The 21,245-nt window shown below is 37.1% G+C and overlaps 1 protein-coding gene across 4 annotated transcripts in view; it reads right to left on the reverse strand.

The window, feature by feature from the left end:
• Window positions 1-699: 699 nt before the first annotated feature.
• The window catches only part of ECHDC1 (ethylmalonyl-CoA decarboxylase 1), a 55,411-nt gene continuing 34,865 nt past the window's right edge, over window positions 700-21,245 (reverse strand). For all 4 annotated transcript variants that reach the window (XM_086707784.1, XM_086707783.1, XM_025925582.2 and 1 more), the window contains one exon: window positions 700-1,699. In XM_086707784.1, the coding sequence (XP_086563910.1) occupies window positions 1,291-1,699 (409 nt within the window). In that variant the 3' untranslated portion in view covers window positions 700-1,290. The remainder of the gene's footprint in view (window positions 1,700-21,245) is intronic.

The raw sequence follows: 21,245 nt of genomic DNA on the forward strand, positions 1-21,245 counted from the left end.
AAATGCGAATGTAACAGTGATGCATCATGAGTCCTTTTGATGTCAGGACGTTTTGATGTAAAGTTAAATTGTATTACTGTGTAAACTAAACAGTACTACTTACTAGTTCGGAAATCCCAGGGCATACAAATGCATGGCCAATTTTGTAGAGTCAGTAGACTTTCCACGTGATGGCTATGGTTGTTTAGTAGATCATTTAAAATAGAAACTACTAAAATATGCAGTAAGGCTCCAAATTTTGTAGGGTGGTAAGGTGGGGAGCATTTTTATTTAAAAGAGCCATAGAAAAAAAAAAGCCATTCCCCAAATTTTATTTTTTTATTTAAAAAAAAATTTAACGTTTATTTATTATTGAGAGATCGTGAACAGGGGAGGGGCAGAGAGAGAGAGGGAGACACAGAATCAGAAGCAGGCTCCAGGCTCTAAGCTGTCAGCACAGAGCCTGACGCAGGGTTTGAACTCACAAACTGCAAGATCATGACCTGAGCCAAAGTTGGACGCTTAACCGAGTGAGCCACCCAGGTGCCCCAATTCCCCAAGTTTTTTAAGTTTATTTATTTATTTTGAGAGAGGGAGAGAGAATCCCAAGCAGGCTCTTTGTGGACAGGGGGCTCAGCCTCAAGAACTATGAGATCATGACCTGAGCTGAAATCAAGAGTTGGATGCTCAACCGACTGAGCTACCCAGGCATTCCTCCAGTTATTTTTAAACATTCTTTTATTTTTTAAGTAATCTCTATATCCAACATGGGGCTCAAACTCACAACTCCAAGATCAAGAGTCACATGCTTCACTAACAGAGCCAGCCAAGCACCTCTCCCCAATTCTTTACCTATTACCGCTGATTAAGGCAGAAGAAAATGATCATACCTTTTCTTATCTTGTTCCCTGACCCCTCTTCCACTTTTGTTCTTTAGTGCAAATTTCACTGTTATTTTTGTAAATTATTTCCAGATAAGACTGAACAGACACCATGAAAAATAACCCAGGAATAGGTTCTGTGGAGAGGTTTTTCCTCTCAAAAACTGGTCTTTTGTTACAGGCTAAGAACTACTATGGAATTGATAATTTTTAAGCCAAAAGTGTTGTATATTTTAACCAAATGTTCTACATTACTTGATAATTACCCAAATATACTGAAAACTAGGTCAATGAGTTCAGATATTAAAAAATTATTAAATCAAATACTAAGTGTAGCCTTCGAAGTAATTCTGGTATTCCTAGTTAATATTTAACTTTATAATTATTAATTTATTGGAGTTTTTCTTGTAGTACGTCATATTTTAAAAAATTATTTATCAAATTTTCGTCTCCTAGCAATAGCCTCTTTATTTGCAGGTCCCCCCCAAACTGTTCCTAAAAGGTCTCTTTCATTCTGTAATGCGTCCTCAAAACAAAGCTCTTTACCTGAAGAAACAGATTTTTTCAAAGCTCTAATTACTTCTGGTGGCCCTTTGATAAACTGCTTTAGCCACTCTTGTGCCTCTTCTAGACATTCAGTTTCATCTGAAGACTGCAAGACCTCGTCAACCATTCCTATGTTTAAAGCTTTTTTTGAATCCAGTTTGAGGGCCCCACTTAATACTTTGAGAGCTTGTCTACTGCCGATTATTTCAACTAGTCGGGTAGCACCGCCCCAGCTTGGTATTATACCCATCTCTTTGTGGACAAATCTTATCTCACTCTCTGGCGTCATTAATCTGCAAAAGAAAAAAGAAAAACTTAATTGTAACTAAGTATATGTAACTGTAAGTATATGTGCTTTACTCAAAGTATTATTCATTATCTGATCTGAAATGTCCATGGATCTTTATAGGTCGGTAGATCTGTTATATTAAAAACTAAAAGTTCAAACTATCTGGATAAGTATACAGTTCAATTTACTACATAGTACTGAATATTTCCCTTTGAAAATAGTATCAGCAGTTTCACTGTGCTTGCTTATCCTTTACTTTGCAAAATAAGAATTTAGTTTTTATTTCTAAAAGCCCAGATTATCTTTTAAAAGTGAATAGTGGCCTAATGAGAAAACCTGGATTAAGTAAAAATACTGGAGTAGGAAATGTCAGGGTCATACCATGGGAAAAAGAAAAAAAAAAAGGTGCATAATAAAAGTAAGGTCAGTAGTTGTCAGGAAAACATTGGTTCTTAACCCAGCATCTGTATACAGCCTTTGAGCAAGTATTTACTAAGCACCACCTATGCCAGGTTGTCTAGGTGTGGGACTACAACAATGACCAAAATAAAACCCTGTGCTGAGTTTACACTCCTGTTAGGAGAGAAAGATACTGAACGATATAGAACCAGTGGGGATAAGTGCTATAAGGAAAAAATGGGGCAAGGGACTACACAATGAGGATATGGATGGAAAAAGCATATGAGGTACTGTAATATCCATTTTACAGAGGGAAGCTGAAGCCACCTAGAGATGAAATAAATAGCTCACTCAAGGCCATGCCACTGTAACAGCCGAAATTTAAACACAGGAAGGTTAGCTCACTATGTGTGCTCTTAACCTCACAGTAAACAGGGAAGCGAGAGTAGGATGGAAACAGATGCCATTAAGAAAGCTGACAGTGGCTTGGGTTGAGTAGTGATTTCCTATAGCAGGGATGCATTTTCCCCAAATGGGGTTTTTATGAATTGGGTGATTAAGAAACAAAGTGGAACAAGAAAGGGAAGTATTAACACAAATCAGTGGACACCGTAAAAGGCTTCATGTTTGCCAATTAAATATGTGTACATTAGCAGAATGCACAAAGCTATACTACATAGGAAATGCTGTATGTGAGTTTTATTTTGACTGCATACTTCAATGAGCTTTCACTGTTAAAACCTCTAATTTGGAACAAAGATCATGTCTGAATTGTAATTTTTTAAGAAAAATTATTGCTTTCAAACTACTCCCTACATAAAAGAAGACCTTACATTAGTTCTGCTTTCCAAAGTGTAAATGCTCAGCTGCAGGTGTTCTGGTTCTATTAGCACCAAGAACAACAGACTCTTAGTCTTTGACTCTTTCATCAGGAAAAATATTCCAGTAAATTCTCACAAAAGCCTATTTAGTAACCCACTGGGAAAGAGAACTTTCTCTTCACAGCTGTGAATTCCTACAAGGGAAAATCTGCCTCAATTATGAACAATTGCTTTTAGAGGCAAACAGCCCTGAAAATAGTTTTCAATGAATTTATATAGGAAGAAGGAACAAATCTCCTAAGAATCTGAATCTAACCCCAAAACTGAGAGTACTTGCCTTGTTGTAATAAACAGAAAACAATGTCAAAAATTAAAATGGAATAGAAATCATAGGAATAATGTCTAATAGTCTTAGAGATAGGAATGCTGTTAATCCTGAACACAACTCGGGGCACTTGGATGGCTCAGTCGGTTGGGCATCTGACTTCAGCTCAGGTCATGATCTCACAGCTTGTGAGTTCGAGCCCCTCATCGGGCTCTGTGCTGACAGCCTGCAGCCTGCTTTGGATCCTGTGTCTCCCTCTCTCTGCCCCTCCCCCGCTTATGCTCTGTCTCTTTCCTTCAAAAATAAACATTAAATTAAAAAAAATTTTTAAAAATACTGAACACAACTCGATAAAACTTTTCACAGCATAAATTGAGTACGTCATGGTTCTAAATTATATCCTAGAATTGACACGGATGTTGGCTCAACTGTGCCTACAATACAGAAAAGGATTATGTCGGAAATAAATTCATTTAGATTCAGCTGAACATATAAAAGTTGGTTAAAGCCTGAATGTTAGGAAAATGTAGATGAGTTTATGACAATAAAAGTTATTATCTATGTAAGCTTGCTTATATTTGGAATTGTCTGCTTCTAAAGAAGAATCCAACTTTATACCATGTATTTTTTTTCCTTTGCCGTATCTTACAAGGTGAGGTATGCCATTTTGAATCATATTTTACAACTCTTAACAAATCTTGAGGTAATCTTTGTAAAACCTACCTGTTGTGATCAAACTCTGACATCCACTTAAAAAAAATTTTTTTTAATGGTTATTTTTTGAGAGAGACACAGTGTGAACGGGGTAGGGGGAGAAAGCAGGAGACACAGAATCTGAAAATAGGCTCCAGCCTCTGAGCTGTCAGCACAGAGGCTGAGGCGGGGCTCAAACTCACAAACCATGAGATAATGACCTGAGCCAAAGTCAGAGGCTTAACCGACTAAGCCACCCAGGCGCCCCAATATCCATTTTTTACATATGCCTAGGATGTGTTTGTGTACTGATATACATTTGAAGTTTATTTATTTAGAGAAAGCACAAGAGCATGTGCAAGCAGGGTAGGGACAGAGAGAGAGAGGGAGAGAGAGAATTTCAAGTGGGCTCTAACAGCACAGAACCCAAGGTGTGGCTTGAACTCATGAGCAGTAGGATCATGACCAGAGCAGAGATCAAGAGTTGGATGCTTAACCAACTGAGCCACCCAGGTGCCCCAACATTTAATATACATTAGTAAATACTACCAAAAAAATTATTGGCAAAAGAACACAAGGTAGTTTAACAGAAAGAGAAATACGGAACATTCAGATGATAACCTACACAAGACCATTAATCCAAAAATTAACGTTTAAACATAAAACTTTAAATGTTGATAACCATAACCTACAAAGAAAATGTCCAATCAACAAGATATATCCAAAAATAGAAACAGCTTCCTAATCAACCTTACAGGATTATACACTAATTAATTACTTCTAGAATGTAGATGCAGTTATTCCACCTGTTAATGTAATTTACTGCAGGGAATAATCTACATGGAAAACTGGAAGACCTAAATCTTAAAATTCTGATGAATTACAGCAGACTCAATTTTTAAAATGACATTAAACTCCTTTATTTTGACAAAAGAATTAAAAATATCTTCTATTAGTATAATTATTATTGTCAATGTTCAAAATCTCCTGTGACACCTCAGACAGGAGATGAGGAAATTAATCAAATGTAGATACACTCCTCATTACTGTATGGCTGCAACAGTAAACTACCCGTAACGAGAAAAACTAACACCAGTGGCAGGTGTTACAAAGTCAGTCTTGACACCTGAAAGGACTGTTCAATGTGCTAGTACTTTCTAATAAGTTGACTGTTAAGTTCCAGGCCTTTGAACAAATGTATTCAAGAAAAACAATTTTAAAACAATTAAATTTTTCTTAAGTTTTTTAGTAAAAGTTATACATTTTAAGAACTGTTTGTTTCTAAATAACGGTACTTTTAGTGAACTCTGCAATAAAGAATTCAGAAACAAATAATTGTGTTGGGAGACAATTAGGCTTTGATGTGAAGTGCATAGACTTGAGCCAGACTGCAGGCTTTCCCAATAGACTGGTTGCATACTACACCCTGTAAAATACAGCACAGAAGAAGTCACAGTATAAAAAGGATGAGGAAGATTAAATTACTTAAAATCCCTGGGCTTTGGTATGCTTGTTTATAAAATAGATATGATAATAGTACTTATGCCATAGAATTATTATGAATATTAATATACGAAACGTGTTTACAATATGTATGCCACAATTCATTTAAATAAAGTCCTAGAGGAGTGACTGTGTTTGTGATTTTTTTTTTAAGTTTATCCATTTTTTGAGAGAGAGCACACGAGCGGGGGGGGGGGGGGGGGGGGGGCGGGGAAGGGCAGAGAGAGAAGAGAGAAAGAGAGAGAAAGGCTTGATCCCACAAACCATGAGATCATGACCTGAGCCAAAATCAAGAGTCAGAAGCTCAATCAACTGAACCACCCAGGCACCCATATTTGTTTAAAAAAAAAAAAAGTGTGACATCGGCCTCAGCCACATCCATAGTAGAGAACAGTATTATTTATACTTTAGAATATAAATGTTTATATTTTGTCGCCTCACAGTGCCTGACATATATTAAACTCTATGTGTACTAGCTTTTATTAAGTTGGTTGCACTGATAGGTCACTACAAAAGTAAAAGAACTATATGAAAGTAAAAGAACTATACTTATACCATGAAGCCCAGCAAATGATGGTATACTATCCTTCCTCAAATCTGTTAACAAGACTACAAAATATATACAATTATTTTAAAGGTTTTATTTTTTTAAGTAATCTCTACACCCAATGTGGTGCTCCAACTCACAACCCCAAGATCAAGAGTCACACACTCCCACTGACCAAGCCAGCCAGGTGCCCCTATATTACAATTTTTATTTCCAGATAAAGGTAGAATAACTGTGTTCTACTATAGATAAGGCTGAAGCAAAAGACTCCAAGTTGATTTTTTTTTAAATAGACCTATATCTAAGATTAGCTTAAGGAATACTGTGTAATATAAGTAAAAGCATAAATATTTTAAAGTTTTAAAGAAAACATTCATATTACAAACTAACATGATGTCATAAATTTAAAGTTTGGAATCATCAATTTAAATAAACTTTGGTCTAGTACCATAAACTGCTAGTCCTTTGACAGTGCATATTAAGAGCCAAAGCCAATAAAGCAAATTGTGGTGACATGTGGAAATGTGGTATGTAAAACGTATATAATTAGCAACAGCACCTCTGATCACAATACTTTAAAGTCCAGGCTTGACCATAAGCACTTGTTTGCACATGTACTTATCTTCCTGGCACCTTCTCCCTCCTACTTTCTACCTGATCTCACATCTCTTGACATATTATGGAAAAGAGAAGGCAAGAACCCAAAGATTCTCCCCTATTCTCAGGATTCCTACCCTCGGGTGACTGGCCTCATGAGGCTCCATTTATTTTATGCAGAGACAGCCTGAATAAGAAAGTATATGGTTGAATGTGTGAATTTATGTATTCATGTGTGTGAAAATATTTTGGGACATCAACTCTGATTTTAATATTCAGTCAGTAATCTTAGCCTGCTCAGAGGTGAATTTTCTTGATATTACAGGATCTAAAGAATTTCCACATAATAATGTTGGTAACTACAAAACAAGCTAACACAGGCAATGTGACTGCTTCCGGAGGTAGACATCTCATATTCAGAGAACAGGCACTGCCACATCAAAAATGGAGTTTGCTTTGTAATTATTCTGAGATCTGGGATATTGCATGTGTGTGTGTGTGTCTATGTGTGTGTGCACACAAGCATGCACATTTGTCTCTTTGCAAGTGGGTGCATGTTATGTATAAATATTTTGCGTTTTATTTAAGAAAAGGGTTACTACCTACCTAGCTCCCTTGGGACAAGCATGCTTACAGCTCCCTTTCTTTGTAATATACCTTGAACTAATGGGTAGCAGCTAGAAATGCTAATACTTTGGGTTAAGGTTTATTTACATTCATGAAAACAATGTTAAAGAATGGAAACAAATTAGGCAGACTCTAAACTGCATAGGTGAGAATTTTATTTCACTAGGGAGATATAGGAATAAAAATGTTTTTCATTCTGTATAAACAGCTAAATCTTTGATCTTCCAAAGAAAACCAGGAAAAGAAAATGCAGACAATTCACACATACACACACACACACAAACACACACACACACACACCAGTGAATGTGAAAATTTATGTATTACCAAAAACCTTTAAAATTGCAAATTCAAATAAAATTTAATTTTTGATTATCAAAATTAGAAAAGCTGTTTTAAAAGATTATATTCATGGGGCACCTGGGTGGCTCAGTCAGATAAGCGTCTGACTTAGGATTTCAGCTCAGGTCATGATCTCATGGGATCAAGCTCTGCATCATACTCTGCACTGACAACGTGGAGTCTGCTTAGGATTCTCTCTCTCCCTCTCTCTTTGCCCTCCCCTCCTCACTCTCTCTCAAAATAAATAAATAAAATTAAAAAAATTTATGAAAAATTAAAGATTATACTCCTATAAGACAGGATGCTCTCAAACAGACACACATATACAGCTGGTATTAATATAAATTGGCAGAATCTTTCCTGAAGGATAACCTGGCACTTTGGATGAAAAAGTTATAATATCTTCATATCCTTTAAGTACTTGAACTATTTGCAGGATTTATTCTAAGGAAATAATCTGAAATGTGGAAAAGCATTATTTATAAGGTAATTATCATAGCATTAATCATAATGGAGAAAAGTTGGAAACAACCAAAGCAGAATATTTTAGTACATCCATATTGATGGAATATTTTATACTTATTAAATTCATGTTTTCAAGCATATTTAATTTAATAATACAGAAACACTACCATTTTATAAACTATATACCATGTGATCCTAATTTTTTTAATAGAAAATTAATGTCTATTTTAATTTTTTTTTCCCAACGTTTATTTATTTTTGGGACAGAGAGAGACAGAGCATGAACGGGGGAGGGGCAGAGAGAGAGGGAGACACAGAATCGGAAACAGGCTCCAGGCTCTGAGCCATCAGCCCAGAGCCTGACGCGGGGCTCGAACTCACGGACCGCGAGATCGTGACCTGGCTGAAGTCGGACACTTAACCGACTGCGCCACCCAGGCGCCCCTTAATGTCTATTTTAAAAAGACATGAAGAAATCACACCACAGCATTAATGCTAGTTACCTTTGGATGATAACAACTTTAATTTTTTACTCTACACATTACTATATTTTAAAGATAATCTAGAATCTTGTTATTCAATGTGTGGTTGTGTGGACCAGCAACATCAGCATCATCTCAAGGCTTAACCTCAGATCTATGAAAACAGAACTGTGTAGTTTAGTAAAATCCCCAGGTGATTCATATTTACTAGAATGAGCACATATCCTGTTATAAACAGAAAGCACATTTTTAAAATATCATCACCTGTATTATTTACTATTGATGCTATAACACAAATTCAGTGGTTTAACACTAATTACCTCAATTCTATAGGTCAGAAGTCTGGGTAACCATGGCTCAACGAGGATCCACTGCTTAGTCTCACAAGGCTGAATCAACATGTAGGCAAGACTTGCTTTCCTTTCTGGTGTCTCTAGACACTAATATAATTCCAAACTTTGTCAGACTGTTGGCCAAATTAAGTTCCATGCAATTTTAGAACTAAGGTCCCTATTTCTGTGCTGGTTTTCAGTTGGGGAATTGTTATCTTCTAAACACAACCTGCATTTCCTTGGTTTGAGGTCCCCTTTCTCCATCTTCAAAGACTTTTCATGCCTCTCATCTCTCTGACTTTCCATTCTGCCTCATGTCTTTATTTTTTAAAGGCTCATATGATTAGATTGGGTCCACCCAGATAATCCAGAATAATCTCCTTGTTTTAGAGTCCAGAACCTTAATCACAGCCACAAGTTCTCTTCTGTCAAATGTTAATACATGAACAACATGGGTGTTAGGGGTGCTGACTCCACACAGTCAAAACTCTATGTATAACTTTTGACTCCCCCAAAACCTAACTCCTAATAGTCTACTGTTGACCAAAAAGCCTTACCAATGACATAGTCAATTAACAAATATTTTGTATATGTATTATATATTTTCACAATAAAGTAAGCTAGAGAAAAGAAAATATTAAGAAAACCATAAGGAAGAGTACATACATTTACAGTACTGTGAAAAATCCAGGTATAAGTAGACCCATGTAATACAAACCCATGTTGTTCAAGGATCAACGTGTAACAAATTCTGAGGAAGAACAAAATGTGGGCAGACATCTTGCGGGGGGAGGTGCTGCTATTCTGTCCACTACATCACCTAAATGCATAGTAGTACTTAGCCTGACTTTCCTTTCATTCCACTGTGCTATTAATTTTCCAGCCCTCACACATTTTTCTTACAGCCCTGCAACAGGTGGCTCCCACCACCATCACCCACTTCTCACCTTTCACCTTCTTTTGCTAACTATCCAAGGATTCTTTTTGTTCCATTGTTCTAGTTGTTAGTGAGTAAAGACTCTATGGGGAAAACAGTCTCCATTAGGAAGAAAAAATAAGGGGTCCCTAGGTGGCTCAGTTGGTTAAACGTCTGACTTCAGCTTAGGTCATGACCTTGCAGTTCATGAGTTCGAGCCCCGCAACGGGCTCTGTGCTGACAGCTCAGAGCCTGGAGCCTGCTCTGGATTCTGTGTCTCTTTTGCTCTCTCTCTCCCCCTCCCCCCCCCCACTTGCTCGCTCTTTCTCTCTCTCTCAAAAATAAATAAATGTTAAATTCTTCTTTAAAAAAGGAAGAAAAAATGAGGATTTGCTGGAACTATAGCATTACTACTTTTAGGTGAATGTTAAAAGGACTCTAATACCTGTTAAGGAATCCAGATTTCAGAAATGAAGACACTACACCTACAAAGTTCCAGAACCCCAAACAAGACTTTTTTTCTCCAATATTAACTTAGTGAAACCAGAATATAAAAGCATGATTGGTTCTCTGCTATCACTTTAAAGAACAACATGTTACAGAAATCTAATTAAGGCCTGACTGAATGTGGGGGAAAAAAGGTATATATCACAATTAATGCAATATTAATTCCTGTACTCTGTTAAGAACTTTTTCTAATTGCAAAATATTTCAAATACACAGAAAATAACACACTCATGTACCCACCACCCAGATTTTAAGGATGTTAACATTTTGCCACACTTATTTCTGAACTCTATTCTCATCCCTTTGCCTTCTCTTCCTGACTTCTTTCTGTCTCCAGCAGCAGCTAATATCCTGAAATTGGTGAGAATCATTTCCATGCACAATTTAACTTTTTTTTGAGAGAGAGAAAGTGGGCATGTGAGGGAGAGGAGCAGAGAGAGTGGGAGAGAGAGAATCTCAAGCAGGCTCCACACTGTGCAGAGCCCAACATGGGAGCTTGAACCCACAAACCATGAGATCATGACCTGAGCTGAAACCAAGAGTCAGCACTTAACCAACTGAGCCACCCAGGTGCCCCACAATTTAAATTTTAATAAATACTCTATATATTAATCAAATAGTAAACTTCTGCATGAAGTAATATTTCCATTTTATGTCTAGTATCTCAAAATACAGTGCACCCTGACTACCCAACACTGGTCTTAAATTGGTCAATATCACTTTGGCAGGTAATTTCTATATTGAAAATGAATTCATCAGACTATCACATTGTGATTACATGAACCATTAAGATATTTCAATTAACTCTGTCTACTCTGATTTCTCCCTTCCATTTGATGAAGGATCTTTAGGACTGTTTCCTATTTTTAGCTATTATGAATGGTACTGCTATGAACATTCTAGTATGTGTCTGTAGATAAACAACTGTAGGCATTTCTACTGCATTTATACTACATTAGTTATCTATTGCAGTTCTGTAGGTTAAAGTCCAACAAGACTCACTAGTTTAACATCAAGATTTCAGTAGGACTATATTCCTTTTGGAGACTCTAGGGGAGAGTCCATTTCCTTGCCTTTTCTAGTTTCTAGAGCCTGATCACAATTCTTGGCTCATGGCCAAGAATTCAAATCTTCAAAGGTTGCCCTGATGGGTTAAACCCTTCTCACACTGCATCAACTCTGATCTTGCTTCTGTCAGTAAACCTCCTTTTCTGACTTGGAACTTTTCAGCTTCCCTCTAGCATTTTTAGGAACTTTGTGGTTACACTGGGCCCAGTCCCCCAGGATAATCCCCCTATTTTAAGGTCAGCTGAGTATCAACCTTAAGTCCATAATCCATCAGCAACTTAATTCCCCCTTGACATATAATGTAATATAATCACAGGTTCCAAGGGTTAGGATATAGACATTTAGGGAGGGCCATAATTTCTATCAACCACATATACACAGAAATAGAATTACTGTGACATAGGGTATGTGACATTCAACTTTAGTAGATACTGGGCATTTTCCATTGTACCAACTTACACTCCCAGCAGTAGTTTCTGAGAGTTGCAATTGATATATTCCATCTTTTTCATTTTAGCTTTTCTTATGGGAACACAGTGAAAAGTAGTGATTCTAATTCAGTTCTTTAATGGCTAATGAAGTTCAGTGCTTTTTAACCTATTTTTTTTTTTTTTTTTTTTTTTGGCTATTCAGATATCCTCTGAAAAGTCAGTTCAAGTTTTCTGTCCATTTATTTTAACTGGGTTGTCTTTTTTTTTTTTTTTAATGTTTATTTATATTTGAGGGGGTGGGAGAGAGAAGACAGGGAGACAGAGACAGAATCTGAAGCAGGCTACAGGCTCTGAGCTGTCAGCACAGAGCCAGACATGGGGCTTGAACTCACAGCTGTGAGATTATGACCCAAGCTGAATGAAGTAGGACGCTTAACAGACTGAACCCAGGTGCCCCTGGATTGTCTCTCTTATTGCTTTGAAGGGGTTCTTTACATATTCTAGCTATGTCTTTTGTAAGATATAAATTTTGAGATAATCTCTCACTCTGCAGGTTGCATTTTCATCCTCTTCGATATGTTTTTGATAGAAGTTATGTTTTTGATTAACTTTAATACAGTCTAATTCATCAATCTTTTTCTTTATGGTTAGTGATTATTGTGTCCTGTTTTAGAAATCTTTGACTACTTCAAGACCAGATATTCTCCTGTATTCTTTCAAATAGCTTCACTGTTTTACCTTTCACTTTTCTACCTGCAATTCATCTTGAATTGATTGTACACATATATATACACTCACTAAAGAGACCATTCCTTCCTTTTTTTTAATTTTTTTAATTTTTTTTTTTTTTTTTTGAGACCATTCTTTCCTAACACACTAAAAGTGCAACATTCCTCTTTGATTAAATAACCATATATTTTGGATCTGTTTCTGAACTCTACTGGTCAATTTTTCTACCCTTGTATGTACAAATAGCAGACTGTTTAAATTACTTTAGTTTCATAACAGGTAGTTTAAACTTTGCTCTCTGGTATTTTAAACCTTCCAACTTTGTTCTTCATGACCACTTTAGTTCTTCTTTGTACTCTGCATTTCCATATGAATTTTAGAGGCTGTCAATTCACATACACACACACACACACACACACACACACACACACACACACACACTCTCTCTCTCTCTCTCTCTCTCACACACTCACACACCAATTTGCTGGAATTTTTACTGGAACTACATTGATTATGTGGATTATTTTGGCAGAGAACTGAATCTTTACAACATTGAGTCTTTTATTCCATGGACATGGTATATTTCTATTTCACCATTTAGGTCTTAATTTCTCTCAGTAATGTTTTCTAGCTCTCAATGCAGAATTCTGACATACCTTTTGTTTTGATTTGTTCCTAGGCGTTAGGTTTTTTTTTCCTAATGCTACTTTGAATGGTATTATTTTTTTAATTTTGTTGTTTATTTGTTTGCTACTTGGCATATAGAAATGCTTTGATTTTTATTGACCTTGAAGCCAACAAACTTACAAAATTGACTAATTCTAATACATTAGCTATATATTCATTTGGATCACAATGATGTCATATGTGAATAAGATTTTATTTCTTATAATCCAATCCTTACAACTTCTTTAATTTGCCTTAGTGAACTGTCTAGGATACCTAGTATAATGATGACCAGAAGTGGTGACAGTACTGTCCTTGTTTCTGATGTCAGAGGGAAAGCTTTCAATATTTTTATCATTATGAGATGTTTGCTGTAGGATTTTTGTAAATGTCCTTTATTAGATTAAGAAAGTTCCTACCTAGGGTGCTAAGAGTTTCTATCATGAACAGATGTTGAAATCTGTGAAATGCTTTTTCTGCATCTGTCAGATTGTAATGATCTGTGTCCCTTTGTTGTTGTTGTTGTTGTTAATATGGCATATTAAACCAACCTTGCATTTTGGGAATAAACCCCTTGTAGTCATGATGCATTATCATTTTTATCATTTGACTAAATTTTTTAATATTCTGTTTGGGATTTTTACATTTATGTTTATGAGATTGACCTATAATTTGCTTTCTTATAATGTCATTTCTAGGTTTTGGAATAAATATTACACTCATTAAAAGAGATAGGAATTATAACTTCTTCTTTTCAGTGAAAGAATGTATGTAATATTGATGTTATTTCTTTCCTAAATGTTTGGAAAACTCTACTGATAAATCTGCTAAGTTTTAAAAACTAAAATTTCAGGAGTTGGTCTGGAAGATAAATGGCTGCCAAGTAATTCCTAATCTCTCCACACATCCTCCCCCAAATTACAAAATTAGCAAGGAGTGAAAGAAAACCATGCCAACAGGATTACTCAGAGACAGAGAATACTACATCTTTGATATTATCAGGTACGGAAATAAACACCAAATTACAAAAACGATTTCCTGCTGCCATTGAAAGCCGATGGGCACAAAGTGATAAAGAGGGGGCTTAAGAAATCCATGTAAAACAGGAGAGGGACATGGAAGACTTTGAGGAAGTACAGTCAAAATCACCCCCAGAATGAGAAAATCTAACACTATGTTCTAAAATACTGAGTACAACTTGGGGATTTGGTGGTTCATAGGACTGGCTATAGAAAAGGAATCTGAAAGTGAGAAAGGCTAAAATTGATAGTTTGAATAAGCACAGCTTCCAAAGAAGACCCAGATAAGTAGAGAAGAGGTGAAACCCTCAGAGAAATAAAAGAAAAAAATTAGAGGGGAAAAATAAAGATTCTGTAAAAACAAAAGAGATACAAATCATGCCAACTCCTCTCCCATTTCCACTGTATCACTAATGCATCCATTCAAAACTAAACTGTGAGAAGCTGGCACTCTCAAATTAGGGATCCTAGCCACAAATTATTCAGAAATAGAAAATATCAAGCTAATTGTATAAAAAGCTACTGTAAGAATAAAGCAGAACATGTAAATTCAAACATTTCAGCTAATGAAAAGCACCTCCCTCCCTGAGAAAACCCATGAAAGAAAAATGGTCATTCCAAACTGAATTCAGTATCTTCAAGTAGCACAGTTGCATGAAAAAAGGAAATTTAAAAAACAGGACTAGAAATGGACCCACACACATACCAAAAAAAAAAAAAAAAAAAAAAATAGGGGCTGGGAGATAAAATAAATGAAAGTTGATTGAACTCAAAAAAGAAATAAAAGACAAGAATAAGTGTAAATAAAAATTTAATACAGGACATTGAAGAAAAACAGGAAAACAACCAAGAGAATGAAATTCATTAAAAAAAGAAAAAGGAGTCAGAGAAATAGGCAAAGAAGACATAATATATGAATAACTGGAAATGAAACAACAAATATTTACCTATTGAAAGGGTTCATTCAATACCTGGGGAAACTGACTATAAAGAATCAATTCTAAGACTTATCCTAATAAAGCACTAGACTTCATAGACAGAGAAAACTCAGGGCCTCCAAGCAAATAACAAAACTAAAGAACTTACAAGAACAAAAGAATTATAATGCCACTAGACTCATTGAAAGCAAAAAAGTACCAAACCCAGATAGTTTCACAGGAAGATTTTACCAAATCTTTACAAACCATGTAGTTCTAATGCCACATATATTGTTTTTGAGATAGAAAATGAAGAAACGCCCCAATTCTTTTAATGAAGTATAACACTGATACCTAAATCTGATATATATAGCACAAAAAAATGAAATTAGACCAATATTATTTAGGTATATTATAGCAGGCAGTCTCTGTGATGATCCCTAATGATCACTGCCCCCCCCTGGTGTTTACACCCTTGTGTATGTAATCTTCTCCACTTGACTGGACTGGACCTAGTGACTCTCATCTAATAAACAATACAGTAAAGACATGGGATGTTCCTTTCCAGGATTAGGTTACAAAGACTGTGGGTTTCTATCTTATCTATTCTCTTTCTCTCAGAGCCCTCAATTTGGAGGAAACAAACTTCCAGGTTGTAAGTAGCCCCATGGCAAGTCCAGGCAAGCCCAAGAAACTGATATCCCCAGCTAATAGTCAGTGAGGACCTGAGGCCTGCCAACAGCCACTTGAGTAAGCTTCAAATCAATCTTCCCTCAGTTGGTTCCTGGGTATCTTGATTATAGCTTCATGACAGACCCTAAGCCAGAGGCACCCAATCAAGCCACACACAAACTCCTGATCCCTAGAAATAATAAATGTTTATGTGTTAAGCTGTAAGTTTTAAGGAGATTTATTACTCAACAATAGATAACAAATACAAATATCAAAGCAAAAATCCTAACTATTATCAAATAGATTTGAACACCATATTAAGAAAACCATACACTCTAAAAGGGGCTTATACTTTAACTGGTTAGAAATCAATTACTATAATTAATCATATTAATAGGTATAAAAAGAACCATTTATCTTCATAGATGCGGAAAAGTCCTTGGATGAAATTCAGTACCTCAAAAAACTCTTGAAAAACTAAAAATGGAAGGAAAATTCTTCAGCATGAATCTATATACAAATATAAACCTCAATCCTAAAGCTAGCATCTTACTTAAAGGGGATACAATAGAGGTATGTCCACAAAGGTCAGGAACAAAGCAAGGATGGCAAATCTCTCACTACTGTTTAATATTGTACTGTAGGTATTAACCATAACAATAAGAATAAAAAACTATCAGAGAAATAATAATTGGGACAAAGCAAAAGTATCTCTGTAGTACAATTAGAAAATTAAAGAATCAGGGGCGCCTGGGTGGCTCAGTCGGGTGGGTGACTGACTTCACTCAGGTCACGATCGCACAGATTGTGAGTTCGAGCCCCATGTCAGGCTCTTTACTGACAGCTTAGACCCTGGAGCCTGCTTCGGATTCTCTGTCTCCCTCTCTCTCTGCCCCTCTCACATTCTATCTCTCTCCTTCAAAAATAAGCATTAAAAAAAAAAGAAAATTAAAGAATTGATAAAACCAAGTCAACAGAAAAATTCAGTTTGCAGCATATAAAATTAGCATAAAAATAACCTTCATCCAATAGACAAATAAGAAGTTAGATGACATAAAGGAAGAGAAAACTCAGTTTGCAAAGGCAACAAGAGCAAAATACTTTGAAATATACTTACACTTAAATATTTTTTAAAATCTATTAAGAAAATTATAAAACTCCCCTAAGAGACATAAAAATGGACTTAAATATTAAGACATCTCCTGTTCTTAGTATGTGTCTCAACATTATCAAGATGTCAGTTCTCTCTAAATTAGTTGATAAATTTAATGTTAGTCGAATAAAAATATCAACACCTGTTTTTATTCTGGAGGTAGACAATTGATAGGACATGTCCAACAGAAAAAATAAACATGCAAGAATAGCAAGGAAAATAATGAAAAAAAAAAAAAAAAAGCTATGAGCAGGGACCAGCCCTGTTATCAGACATTAAAACATATTAAAAATAATTAAACATACTTAAAAATATATAAAAATAGTACATGAATCCTGGTACATGAATAGTCAAACAGACCAATGGAACAGAACAAATCTATTATCAACAGATGCAAGTACAAGTGGAAATCTAGTATATGATAATATCTAGTATATAGCATAAGATAAATCCAGTATATAATAAGTATATGATATGACAGTTATATCCACAGAAGGCCTTTTTTTTTTTTTTAATTTTTTTTTCAACGTTTATTTATTTTTGGGACAGAGAGAGACAGAGCATGAACGGGGGAGGGGCAGAGAGAGAGGGAGACACAGAATCGGAAACAGGCCCCAGGCTCCGAGCCATCAGCCCAGAGCCTGACGCGGGGCTGGAACTCACGGACCGCGAGATCGTGACCTGGCTGAAGTCGGACGCTTAACCGACTGCGCCACCCAGGCGCCCCCAGAAGGCCTTTTTAAAGAAATAGTATTGAGACAAATGGATAGCTATTTGGAAAAAAAGAGAAAATAAGATTCATTACTCACTCCATAAAAACAAACTAAAAAATGGATTAGATATATAAATATAAAACACAAAACTATACAAGTAATAGAAGAAAACATGAGTGAATTCTTCTATAGCCTGAACATACAGAAAGGCTTTTTAAAAAGTACTCAAATCCAAATGGAATAAAAAGATGGATAAACACGATGACAATAAACACTTGCATGGCAAAAACAAACAACAAAACATAAGCAAAGTCAAAAGACACAAAGACAAGCTGGACAACTATATAAAAAATATATCATCAAAAATAACAAATATCCTTAATATTAAAGAACTTAGGAATGCCTGGGTGGCTCAGCTGGTTAAGTGGCCAACTCTTGGTCTTGGCTCAAGTCATGATCTCACAGTGTGTGAGTTCAAGCCCCAGGTTGGGCTCTGTGCTGATGGTGTGGAGCCTGCTCAGGATTGTCTTTCCCTTTCTCTGTCCCTCCCCAGTTTGCTCTCTCAAAAATAAATAAGTAAGCTTAAAAAAAAAAATAAAGAACTTATAAAATTAAGGGAGAAAAAGCCAAATATCCTGTAGAGAAATAAGCAAAACATGAATAATTCACAAAAAAGATATAAAAATGGTTCTTAACCATATGAAAATGTGACCAATTTAACTTTAAGAGAATTATGCACGTTAAAACTATGCTGAAATACTACCCTCAACCATTAGACTAACAAAAATTCAAAAGCTGTTTAACAGCAGCCTTTGCTGGCAAAGCTAAGTCAAACAGACTATAGAAAATGTAAGGATGCCTATTCCCTATGGAAGTGAATTTGGCAATATCTAATGAAACTAAACATTCATTTAACCTTTGATTCAGCAGTACTTCTAGAATCTATCCTTAAGATATAACATTAATAACACTGAAAAAGTACACACAGTTATTCATTACAACAGAGTACATATTAAAAACATAAAATTCAATCAAGAAGGACAGGAAGAAAAAAAAAAAAACACTGAAAACTGAAAACAAAAACTAAATGAACTAACATTTCAAATGAATAACATAACCACATTGAAGAAGGAAAAACATCAGGGAACTAATTTAAGTAACTTCTGAACACAGTGCAGTGCTTTATGTATCTGTGTATCTGTAGTCTAGGGAAAAAAACAAACACAAAGAGGCAAATCTTGAACTCTTTTAGGTAGTTTCACTTTTCATAGTGGTATAGACACAACAATTCTAAAACTACCTCATATAATAAGATCAAGCAAATGAATAAATATGGCGATGTTACTGGGAGCCAGGGGACCAGTGGTGCAGGAGATACAATATGGAATGGAAGACCAAACTTTGTGAGAACAGACTACACTGGGAGATATCAAGGATAAACTCATGATCGCTAATAAATAAATGGATTAATTAATGTATGTCCTAGCTTTGTTTGCTAAAAAAGTCCACAAACAAAGATGCCAGTAGCAATGAGAACACCAGGCATCTAGATCTTGATTTTTAAAAATTCTATTCCCTACTTTAAATTTTTTTTTTCAACGTTTTTTTTTTTATTTATTTTTGGGACAGAGAGAGACAGAGCATGAACGGGGGAGGGGCAGAGAGAGAGGGAGACACAGAATCAGAAACAGGCTCCAGGCTCTGAGCCATCAGCCCAGAGCCCGACGCGGGGCTCGAACTCACGGACCGCGACATCGTGACCTGGCTGAAGTCGGACGCTTAACCGACTGCGCCACCCAGGCGCCCCATCTATTCCCTACTTTAAAGAACCAGTGCTGGGACGCCTGGGTGGCTCAGTCGGTGATCTCGCAGTCCGTGAGTTCGAGCCCTACATCGGGCTCTGTGCTGAACTCAGAGCCTGCAGCCTGCTTTGGATTCTGTGTCTCCCTCTCTCTCTGCCCCTCCCCTGCTCGCTTGCTCTCTTTCTCTCTCTCTCTCTCTCAGAAATAAACACACACACACAAAAGTACCAATGCTAAAAGTAAGGAAAGAAGGAAGGAGGGGAAAGGAGGGGAGGGAAAGAGGAAGGGAGAAAAGTACTCCTATGAGACATGCCTGAATCTAGGGTCGGGTAGAGGAAGATATAAGATGCCTGTACTCAGAAAGTTAAGGAAGTACTCAAACCAATGAATGAATGAATGAATGAATGATGGAGCACATCAAAAGGATATGTGAGCCAGCTTAAAAAGCTCCCCGCTGGCCAAATCTGGGACAATTTAAGCATCAAAACAATCAAGGACAGTAATGAATCATAAACTGCTGAAAATGAGGAAATCTATTATCCCATACTGATGATAAATATACACACACAGACACACAACACACATGTAGAGAATGGGATAAAGGAGAGCTTTTCTTTAGAGTCAAATGACAACTGATACATACCAAGGGAGTGACAGGGTCAGAAAAATACAAATTAGCAACCATCATAGTAAAGATGGCTTGGGAAAGAGTAATCAGAGAACGCTATATCTAGTAGAGAAAGTCTGGTGAAAAACACAGTATTAGACTTGTCTTAAAGCATCCCTCAAGGATTACTTATTAGTTTGCAAGGCAGGAAAGAGCCATCTATAGTGGAGAAACCAAACACTTTGAACAGTATGATCAAAGTCAGCATCACTAATGATGGGCAGAAAAACCACTTGTATGCATCTAGATGTGATACCCTGAGAATACAACATCACTTTTGCAGAGATAGTATCCAGGGACACATAACCTGAATCAAATGATGAGAAAATATCAGAAATCCTCAAGATGAAAAAACAATCTATTAAAAAACAAGAAGCAAAACCTGGCCTGTTTTCTTTAAAATGTCAATGTCAGGGTAGAGGGAAGATGGCGGCGTAGGAGGACGCTGGGCTCACCGCGCATCCTGCTGATCACTTAGATTCCACCTACCCCTGCCTAAATAACCCAGAAAACCGCCAGAGGATTAGCAGAACGGAGTCGCCGGAGCCAAGCGCAGACCAGAGGCCCACGGAAGAGGGTAGGAAGGGCGGCGAGGCGGTGCGCGCTCCACGGACTGGCGGGAGGGAGCCGGGGCGGAGGGGCAGCTCCCCGGCCAAGCAGAGCCCCCGAGTCTGGCTTGCAAAAAGCGGGGGGCCCGACGGACTGTGTTCCGACAGCTAGCGCGACTTAGCGTCTGGGAGGTCATAAGTTAACAGCTCTGCTCAGAAAGCGGGAAGGCTGGAGGACAAAGGGAGGGAGAGTTGCTGAGCCCCAGGACAAGAGAGCTCACTTCGGCGGGGAACAAAGGCGCTCGCCAGCGCCATCTCCCCCGCCCATCCCCCAGCCAAAATCCCAAAGGGAACCAGTTCCTGCCAGGGAACTTGCTCGCTCCCCAAAAACACCCAACACTGTGCTTCTTTGGAGCCAAACCTCCGGCAGCGGATCTGACTCCATCGCGCTGCCACGGGGACCCTCCTGTAGTGGATCACCTAAGGAGAAGCGAGCTAAGCCTGCCCCTCCTACCCCCGTGCACCTTGCCTACCCACCCCAGCTAATACACCAGATCCCCAGCACCACAAGCCTGGCAGTGTGCAAGTAGCCCAGACAGGCCACCCCAC

Source organism: Puma concolor, chromosome B2 (assembly GCF_028749965.1).
Source record: "Puma concolor isolate L17-30 chromosome B2, mPumCon1.1.hap2, whole genome shotgun sequence".
Lineage (NCBI taxonomy): Eukaryota > Metazoa > Chordata > Mammalia > Carnivora > Felidae > Puma > Puma concolor.